General features: G+C 47.8%; 1 protein-coding gene across 3 annotated transcripts in view; it reads right to left on the bottom strand.

Moving 5' to 3' along the window:
- TIMM17A (translocase of inner mitochondrial membrane 17A) overlaps positions 1–10,398 on the bottom strand; it is a 35,738-nt gene extending 25,340 nt beyond the window's left edge. The window contains exons 1-2 of one of the 3 annotated variants that reach the window (XM_077839418.1): positions 10,288–10,368; positions 8,656–8,756 (exon numbers count right to left, since the gene is read on the bottom strand). In XM_077839418.1, the coding sequence (XP_077695544.1) occupies positions 8,656–8,736 (81 nt within the window). In that variant the 5' untranslated portion in view covers positions 8,737–8,756; positions 10,288–10,368. Of the gene's footprint in view, positions 1–8,655; positions 8,757–9,988; positions 10,203–10,287 lie in introns of those variants that run through there. The other 2 variants (XM_077839419.1, XM_077839417.1) reach the window with 2 other exon arrangements.
- Between the last annotated feature and the right edge of the window lie 342 nt (positions 10,399–10,740).

The raw sequence follows: 10,740 nt of genomic DNA on the forward strand, positions 1-10,740 counted from the left end.
GGGGAGGTTTAGGTTGGATACTGGGAAAAACTTTTTCACTAGGAGGGTGGTGAAGGACTGGAACGGGTTACCTAGGGAGGTGGTGGAATCTCCTTCCTTAGCGGTTTTTAAGGTCAGGCTTAACAAAGCCCTGGCCGGGATGATTTAGTTGGGGGTTGGTCCTGCTTTGAGCAAGGGGCTGGACTAGATGACCTTCTGAGGTCCTTTCCAAGCCTGATACTCTGTGATTTCAGCTCTTTAAATCTGAAATTTCATGGTGCTGTATTTGTAGGGATCCTGACCCAAAAAGGAGTTGTGGGGTGGTGGCTAGGTTTTTGTAGGTACTGCTACCCTTACTTCTGCACTGTTGCTGGTGGCGGCGCTACCTTGAGAGCTGGGCAGTTGGAGAGTGGCAGCTGCTGGCCGGGAGCCCAGCTCTGAAGGCAGGGCTGCTGCTAGAAGCAGCACAGAAGTAGGGACGGCATGGTATAGTATTGCCACCCTGACATCTGCACTACTGGTGGTGGGGCACCCCTTCCGAGCCGGACTCCCGGCCAACAGCCACCGCCTTCTGATCACCCAGCTCTGAAGGCAGGGCAGAAGTCAGGGTGGCAAGGAAAGATTAAGAATGAGCTCTCAAAAATGGATACTCTCATAAAAAACCAACCTTCCACACAAACTTCCTCGTGGCTGGATTTTACTAAAACTAGACAAGCCATTTACAACGCACACTTTGCTTCTCTACAAAAGAAAAAGGACACTAAACTTTCTAAACTACTACATGCTACAAGGGGCCACAGCAATGGTTCCCTCAACCCACCTAGCAATATTGTTAACCTATCCAACTATACTCTCAGCCCAGCAGAAGCAGCTGTTCTATCTCGGGGCCTCGCCTTCTGCCCCTCCACCCCCACGAACATGATACAGTTCTGTGGTGACCTAGAATCCTATTTTCGACGTCTCCGACTCAAGGAATATTTCCAAAATACCTCTGAACAACATACTAATCCACAGAGGTCTCCCTACCAACACTACAGAAAGAAGGATTCTAGGTGGACTCCTCCTGAAGGTCGAAACAGCAGACTGGACTTCTACATAGAGTGCTTCCGCCGACGTGCACAGGCTGAAATTGTGGAAAAGCAGCATCACTTGCCCCATAACCCCAGCCATACGGAACGCAATGCCATCCACAGCCTCAGAAACAACTCTGACATCATAATCAAAAAGGCTGACAAAGGAGGTGCTGTTGTCATCATGAATAGGTCGGAATATGAACAAGAGGCTGCTCGGCAGCTCTCCAACACGAGTTTCTACAAGCCATTACCCTATGATCCCACTGAGAGTTACCAAAAGCAACTACAGCATATGCTCAAGAAACTTCCTGAAAAAGCACAAGATCAAATCTGCACAGACACACCCCTGGAACCCCGACCTGGGATATTCTATCTACTACCCAAGATCCATAAACCTGGAACTCCTGGGCGCCCCATCATTTCAGGCATTGGCACCCTGACAGCAGGATTGTCTGGCTATGTAGACTCCCTCCTCAGGCCCTACGCTACCAGCACTCCCAGCTACCTTCGAGACACCACTGACTTCCTGAGGAAACTTCAATCCATCGGTGATCTTCCTGATAACACCATCCTGGCCACTATGGATGTAGAAGCCCTCTACACCAACATTCCACACAAAGATGGACTACAAGCCGTCAGGAACACTATCCCCGATAATGTCACGGCTAACCTGGTGGCTGAACTTTGTGACTTTGTCCTTACCCATAACTATTTCACATTTGGGGACAATGTATACCTTCAGATCAGCGGCACTGCTATGGGTACCCGCATGGCCCCACAGTATGCCAACATTTTTATGGCTGATTTAGAACAACGCTTCCTCAGCTCTCGTCCCCTAAAGCCCCTACTCTACTTGTGCTATATTGATGACATCTTCATCATCTGGACCCATGGAAAAGAAGCCCTTGAGGAATTCCACCATGATTTCAACAATTTCCATCCCACCATCAACCTCAGCCTGGTCCAGTCCACACAAGAGATCCACTTCCTGGACACTACAGTGCTAATAAACAATGGTCACATAAACACCACCCTATACCGGAAACCTACTGACCGCTATTCCTACCTGCATGCCTCCAGCTTTCACCCTGACCACACCACACGATCCATCGTCTACAGCCAAGCTCTGCGATACAACCGCATTTGCTCCAACCCCTCAGACAGAGACAAACACCTACAAGATCTCTGTCAAGCTTTCTTACAACTACAATACCCACCTGCGGAAGTAAAGAAACAGATTGATAGAGCCAGAAGAGTTCCCAGAAGTTACCTACTACAGGACAGGCCTAACAAAGAAAATAACAGAACGCCACTAGCCGTCACCTTCAGCCCCCAACTAAAACCCCTCCAACGCATTATTAAGGATCTACAACCTATCCTAAAGGATGACCCAACACTCTCACAAATCTTGGGAGACAGGCCAGTCCTTGCCTACAGACAGCCCCGCAACCTGAAGCAAATACTCACCAACAACCACATACCACACAACAGAACCACTAACCCAGGAACTTATCCTTGCAACAAAGCCCGTTGCCAATTGTGCCCACATATCTATTCAGGGGACACCATCACAGGGCCTAATAACATCAGCCACACTATCAGAGGCTCGTTCACCTGCACATCCACCAATGTGATTTATGCCATCATGTGCCAGCAATGCCCCTCTGCCATGTACATTGGTCAAACTGGACAGTCTCTACGTAAAAGAATAAATGGACACAAATCAGATGTCAAGAATTATAACATTCATAAACCAGTCAGAGAACACTTCAATCTCTCTGGTCACGCAATCACAGACATGAAGGTCACTATCTTAAAACAAAAAAACTTCAAATCCAGACTCCAGCGAGAAACTGCTGAATTGGAATTCATTTGCAAATTGGATACTATTAATTTAGGCTTAAATAGAGACTGGGAGTGGCTAAGTCATTATGCAAGGTAGCCTATTTCCTCTTGTTTTTTCCTACCCCCCCCCCCCCCGATGTTCTGGTTTAACTTGGATTTAAACTTGGAGAGTGGTCAGTTTGGACGAGCTATTACCAGCAGGAGAGTGAGTCTGTGTGTGTATGGGGGTGGGTTTTTGGAGGGGGGTGAGGGAGTGAGAGAACCTGGATTTGTGCAGGAAATGGCCTAACTTGATTATCATGCACATTGTGTAAAGAGTTGTCACTTTGGATGGGCTATCACCAGCAGGAGAGTGAATTTGTGTGGGGGGGTGGAGGGTGAGAAAACCTGGATTTGTGCTGGAAATGGCCTAACCTGATGCTCACTTTAGATAAGCTATTACCAGCAGGACAGTGGGGTGGGAGGAGGTATTGTTTCATATTCTCTGTGTATATATAAAGTCTGCTGCAGTTTCCACGGTATGCATCTGATGAAGTGAGCTGTAGCTCACGAAAGCTCATGCTCAAATAAATTGGTTAGTCTCTAAGGTGCCACAAGTACTCCTTTTCTTTTTGCGAATACAGACTAACACGGCTGTTACTCTGACACCTGTGACCCACCTGCAACTCCCTTTTGGGTCAGGACTCTCAATTTGAGAAATTCTGGTTTCCTGTGAAATCTGTATAGTATAGGATAAATGCACACAAAAGACCAGATTTTACAGTCCATGACGTGTTTTTCATGGCCACGAATTTGGTAGGGCCCTAACTATATCCACTGGATCCCCCTAGTCCACATACTTGCTGACCCCCTCAAAGAATTCTAGCAGATTGGTGAGGCATGATTTCCCTTTATAGAAACCCTGTTGACTCTTCCCCAACAAATTATGTTAATCTAGGTGTCTGACAATTCTGTTCTTTACTATAGTTTCAACCAGTTTGCCCAGTAATGAAGCTTAGTGGCCTGTAATTGCCAGGATCACCTCCAGAACTCTTCTTAAAACTTGGCATCACATTAGCTATCCTCCTGTCATTTGGTACAGAAGCTGATTTAAATGATAGGTTACAAACCACAGTTAGTAGTTCTGCAATCTCACAGTTGAGTTCCTTCAAAATTCTTGGGTGAATACCATCTGGTCCTGATGACTTAAAACTGTTAATCAATTTGTTCCAATACCTCCTCTAATACACCTCAATTGGGGACAGTTCCTCAGATTTGTTACCTAAAAAGAATGGCTCAGATTTAGGAATCTCCCTTACATCCTCAGCCACAAAGACCGATGCAAAGAACTCATTTAGTTTCGTTTCAATGGCCTTATCGTCCTTGAGTGCTCCTTTAGCATCCTGATCGTCCAGTGAACCCACTAGTTGTTTAGCAGGGTTCCTGCTTCTGATGTACCGTATATACTTGCTCATAAGCTGAATAATTTTGGTAAAAAAGTGACCCATCAAAGAGCGGGGGTCAGCTTATAAACTGGTCTACACCAAAATTTGATGATTTAAATTCTATGGAATCATTGAACTGAATATCTAATACTGTGTCATTTTTTTACCTGGCGCATCTGCAGGCACGGAGCCCCTCAGCTCCCAGTGGCCGCGGTTCACAATTCCCAGCCAATGGGAGCTGCAGGAAGCGCCACTTCCCACAGCTCCCATTGGCTAGGAACGGCGAACTGCGGCCACTGGGAGCTGAGGGGCTCCATGCCTGCAGACGCGCCAGGTAAACAAAATGACTAGGCCCACTAGTGGCTTTCCCTAACAGGCCAGGAGCCAAAGTTTGCCAACCCCTGAAATATAGGGTCGGCTTATGAAAGTGTCAAAGTTTTTGCTATTTTTACCTAACCATCTTGGGGGGTCGGCTTATAGACGAACGGGCATATACAATTCTTTTAAAAAAATTGCTATTACCTTTTGAGTCTTTGGCTAGCCGTTCTTAATTCTTTTTTGGCCTTCCTAACTATATTTTTACACTTCACTTGGCAGACTATATGCTCCTTTCTATTTTCCTCACTAGGATTTAGCTTCCACTTTTTAAAGGCCTTTTTGCCTCTCACTGCTTCTTTTACCGTGGCTAAACAACAAAGTGGCACTTTTTTGGTTCTCTTACTCTGTTTTTTAATTTAGGATATGCATTTAAGTTGAGCCTCTATTATGGTGTCTTTAAAAAGTTTCCATGCAGCTTGGAAAGATTTCACTTTTGGCACTGTACCTTTCAATTTCTGAAAAAGCAACAAGGAGTACTTGTGGCACCTTAGAGACTAACAAATTTATTTGGGCATAAGCTTTTGTGAACTAAAACCCACTTCATCAGATGCACGGAGTGGAAAATACAGTAGGAAGTTATATATACAGAGTACATGAAGAGATGGGGGTTGCCTTACCAATTCTAAAGAGACAATTCAGTTAAAGTGGGCTATGATCAGCAGGAGGAAAAAAATCACTTTTGTAGTGGTAATCCGGGTGGACCATTTCAAACAGTTGACAGGTGAATAACAGTAGGGGGGAAATTAGCATGGGGAAATAGTTTTTAGTTTGTGTAATGACCCATCCACTCCCAGTCTTTATTTAGGCCTAATTTGATGGTGTCCAGTTTGCAAATTAATTCCAGTTCTGCGGTTTCTCGTTGGAGTCTGTTTTTGAAGAAAACGAGAAACTGGACCAGCTCCACTTAGGACTAAATCAAGAATTGCCTCTCCTCTTGTAAAAAGAAAAGGAGTACTTGTGGCACCTTAGAGACTAACGAATTTATTTGAGCATAAGCTTTCGTGAGCTACATTCAGTGGAAATGAATGCATCCGATGAAGTGAGCTGTAGCTCACGAAAGCTTATGCTCAAATAAATTTGTTAGTCTCTAAGGTGCCACAAGTCCTCCTTTTCTTTTTGCGAATACAAACTAACACGGCTGCTACTCTGAAACCTCTCCTTTTGTGGGTTCCAAGACTAGCTGCTCCAAGAAGCAGTCATTTAAGGTGTCAAGAAACTTTATCTCTTCATCCCGTCCTGAGATAACATGTACCCAGTCAATAGGGGGATAGTTGAAATCCCCCATTATTATTAATAGAGTTTTTTTTATTATGATAGGGAGATTAGAGAGGCTGAGTATTTTGCAGTCCTATCACCATCCTGATCAGGCGGTCAGTAGTATATCCCTACTGCTATATTCTTATTATTTGATTATGGAATTGGTATCCATAGAGATTCTATGGCACAGTTTCGTTCATTTAAGATTTTTAAATCATTTGATTCCATGCTTTCTTTCACATACAGTGCTACTCCATCAGCACAACCTGTTCTGCTCTTCCGATATATTTTGTACCCAGGTATTACTGTGTCCCATTGATTATCCTAATTCCACCAAGTTTCTGCAATGCCTATTATATCTATACCCTCACTTAATATGAAGCACTCTAGTTCACGCATCTTATTACTTAGACTTCTAGCATTTGTATATAAGCACTTTAAAAAATTGTCATAGAATCATAGAATATCAGGATTGGAAGGGACCTCAGGAGGTCATCTAGTCCAACCCCCTGCTCAAAGCAGGACCAATCCCCAACTAAATCATCCCAGCCAGGGCTTTCTCAAGCCTGACCTTAAAAATATCTAAGGAAGGAGATTCCACCACCTCCCTAGGTAACCCATTCCAGTGTTTTACCACCCTCCTAATAAAAAAGTTTTTCCTAATATCCAACCTAAACCTCCCCCACTGCAACTTGAGACCATTACTCCTCAGAGGTAGCTGATGACAGAACAAGAACAGGCTAGATCCATCCTCTTTGGAACCCCCTTTCAGGTAGTTGAAAGCAGCTATCAAATCCCCCCTCATACTTCTTTTCCGCAGACTAAACAATCCCAGTTCCCTCAGTCTCTCCTCATAAGCGATGTGTTCCAGTCCCCTAATCATTTTTGTTGCCCTCCGCTGGACTCTTTCCAACATTTCCACATCTTTCTTGTAGTGTGGGGCCCAAAACTGGACACAGTACTCCAGATGAGGCCTCACCAATGTTGAATAGACGGGAACGATCATGTCCCTCAATCTGCTGGCAATGCCCCTACGTATACATCCCAAAATGCCATTGGCCTTCTTGGCAACAAGGGCACACTGTTGACTCATATCCAGCTTCTTGTCCACTGTAACCCCTAGGTCCTTTTCTCCAGAACTGCTGCCGAGCCATTCGGTCCCTAGTCTGGAGCGGTGCATGGGGTTCTTCCATCCTAAGTGCAGGACCTGCACTTGTCCTTGTTGAACCTCATCAGATTTCTTTTGGCTCAATCCTCCAATTTGTCTAGGGCCCTCTGTATCCTATCCCTACCCTCCAGGGTATCTACCTCTCCTCCCAGTTTAGTGTCATCTGCAAACTTGCTGAGGGTGCAATCCACACCATCCTCCAGATCATTTATGAAGATATTGAACAAAACTGGCCCCAGGACCAACCCTTGGGGCACTCCACTTGATACCGGCTGCCAACTGGACATGGAACCATTGATCACTACCCGTTGAGCCTGACAATCTAGCCAACTTTCTATCCACCTTATAGTCCATTCATCCAGCCCATACTTCTTTAACTTGCTGGCAAGAATACTGTGGGAGACCGTGTCAAAAGCTTTGCTAAAGTCAAGGAACAACACGTCCACTGCTTTGCCCTCATCCACAGACCCAGTTATCTCGTCATAGAAGGCAATTAGATTAGTCAGGCATGACTTGCCCTTGGTGAATCCATGCTGACTGTTCCTGATCATTTTCCTCTCCTTTAAGTGCTTCAGAATTGATTCCTTGAGGATCTGCTCCATGATTTTTCCAGGGACTGTGGCCTGTAGTTCCCAGTTTTCAGTTGTCTGCCATTACATAATGTAACTGAATGGCACTCTTTCATTTGACTGTTTCTCATCGGATCCTACCTGTGTTTTATCACATTCCATCCTCTCCTCCTCACTAGGAGGCAGAGAAACTCCATTAATAGCTTCTCCCCTAAGGGATGTCTCTGTCCAAATCACGTGCTCCTCGCTCCTCTGCCCCTGTCGGCTTTCCCCCAGCCCTTAATTTAAAAACTGCACTACAACCTTTTTAATTTTAAGAGCAAGCAATCTGGTTTCATTTTGGTTTAGGTGGAGCCCATCCTTCTCATATAGGCTCCCCCTTTCCCAAAAGGTGCCCTAGTTCCTAATAAATCTGAACGCGTCCTCCCTACACCATCATCTCATCCCTGCATTGAGACCCTACAGCTCTGCCTGTCTAGCTGCCCTGTGCATGGAACTGGAAGCATTTCAGAGAACATTACCATGGAGGTCCTGGACTTCAATCTCCAGGACTTCTCCCCTATCCTTCCCTATGTCATTGGTACGCACACCGTTGGTACTCCCCAACACTACACACAAGCCTATCTAGATGTCTCAAGAGATCCACAACGTTCACATCAGGCAGGCAAGTCACTATGCAGTTCTCCCAGTCATCAGAAACACAGCTATGTTTCTAATGACTGAATCCCCCTATCACCTGTCTCTTCCTAATAACTGGAGTTCCCTCCCCCAGAGAGGTATGCTCAGTGCAAGAGGATACCATGACATTATCTGGAAGGAGGGCCCCAACCCCAGGATCATTTCCCTCTGCTCCAGTTGAACGTTCTCCTTCCCTGAGACTGTCATCCTCCTCAACAGCACAGAGGCTGTCAGACCAGGGGTGGGACCACTCTACAGTGTCCTGGAAAGTCTTATCTATGTACCTCTCTGTCTCCCTTAGCTCCTCCAGCGCAGCCACTCTGGTCTCCAAAGGGCCAAGAACTCCTTGCACCGAATGCACACATCCAGTTTTTCTACATCCTTTCTATACATTGGTTGAGAAAAATTGGACACAGTACTCCAGCTGAGGCCTAACCAGCACCAAGTAGAGCAGAAGCATCACCTGTTAAAGCAATCTAAAATTGCATTTGCTTTTTTTGCAATAGCATCCCATTGTTGACTCATGTGAGGTAGTGATCAGTGCTGCTGCCAAGCCAGTTTTTCCCAGTATTCGTGCATTTGGTTTTTCTTCCTTAAGTGTAGCACCTTACATTTGTCTTTGTTGAATTTCATTTGGTTGTCTATAGCAGTGGTTCTCAACCCGGGGTACATGTATCCCTGGAGGTTCTCAGAGGTCTTGCAGGGGGTTCTCAACTCATCTACATCACTGTTTCTCAATGTAGGGGTTGCAGCCCCCAGGGGGGTCACGGGACAGGCTGCAAGTGCAGGGCCGGCAGTAGTGGGCAGCAAGCAGGGCAATTACTCAGGGCCCCATGCTACAGTGGGCCCCATGTAGTGAGACTCAGACTTCAAACAAGGCTTGCAAGTGAAAAAACAAGCTCAAGCATCACCCTGAAATGCAAGTACAATATTTATATTCCAATCTATTTATATGCTAATTATATGGTAAAAATGAGAAAGTAAGCAATGTTTCAGTAATAGTGTGCTGTGACACTTCTGTATTTTTATGTCTGATTTTGTAAGCAAGTATTTTTTTAAGTGAGCTGAAACCTGGCAGTATGCAAGACAAATCAGACTCCCTAAAGGAGTACAGTAGCCTGGAAAGGTTGAGAACCACTGATGCATCCGATGAAGTGAGCTGTAGCTCACGAAAGCTTATGCTCAAATGAATTGGTTAGTCTCTAAGGTGCCACAAGTCCTCCTTTTCTTTTTGATCTATAGCCCAGTTCTCCAATTTATCCCTCTGACTTTTAGCTCTATCGTCCAAAGTATTGGCAACACCACCACCACCACCTTTGTGTCATCTGCAAACCTGATCAGTACGCTCTGGACCCCTACCTCCGACTCATTAATACAAACGTTACCGCCCCCGGACCCAGAACAGAGCCGGGCTGAACCTCACTTGAGACCTCCCTCCAATCACCCTAGTCCTAGCGCCGCTTTGCCGGCAACTGCTTCACCGCTGAGGTATCCGCTGAAGGGTGGCTCTCTGGAGCCATCAGTCCCCAGGGGTCGCGCCCAAGCACCCCCCGCTGTCTCTGGACCGGACCCCCCGAAATCATGCTGTGAGACTGGCGAACGCTGAGGCTGCCGCACCGTCGCCCGTAGAACAGCCGAGCCGCCAGGGTTCCCGCTAGGCTCCAGCCTACCCTCCGGCCCGCCCGCCTCACGCGGCACTGCAGGGCCTTCTCCCGCCAGGACTCCGATGGCCCCGTCCGCTGGGGCGGGACACGCCTTCCCTGCCCGCCGCGGCCCAACCCACGGCTCCGCCCGGCCGCGGGAGCGGCCCACGGGCCCGGCATGGCGCTGCCCAGCGGCCCCGAACCGGCGCGGCCCCGCGCTCAGCGGCCCGGGAGAGGCGCGCGGCAGGCAGGGACCCGCCAGGGGCCGCTCACCAAGGCTCGCGCGCGTACTCCTCCATCTTGGGTCAGCCGGGCCGGCACGCTCCCCGCAAGGCCCGAGCCGGCGACCGAACGGGTCACGTGACTGACCGCAGAACGTTCCACGTTCGCTCGCGACCCTGAGGCAATGCGGTTGGCTCCAGCCTGGGCGAGCTGGCCAATGGCGTTCCAGGAGGGCGGGCCGGGCGCGCTGTCATTCGGAGTGGGCGGTATCTTTCCTTTGACTCCAAACCGCCTGACCCCCGCTGAGGCTGCCCGAGCCTGTAGGGGGCAGCCGTGATGATCGGCCCTGGTGGGGTGTTGCCCTGCTGCCCCTCCCCCCGCACACATACACCCTGTGGGCCCAGGCTGGGGGGTTCTCTGTGGTGCCCCTCCCCCCCGTCTGAGCCCAGGCTGGGGGGTTCTCTGTGGTGCCCCTCCCCCCCGTCTGAGCCCAGGCTGGTGGGC

The sequence above is a fragment of the Eretmochelys imbricata genome, chromosome 21 (genome assembly GCF_965152235.1).
Source record: "Eretmochelys imbricata isolate rEreImb1 chromosome 21, rEreImb1.hap1, whole genome shotgun sequence".
Classification (NCBI taxonomy): domain Eukaryota; kingdom Metazoa; phylum Chordata; order Testudines; family Cheloniidae; genus Eretmochelys; species Eretmochelys imbricata.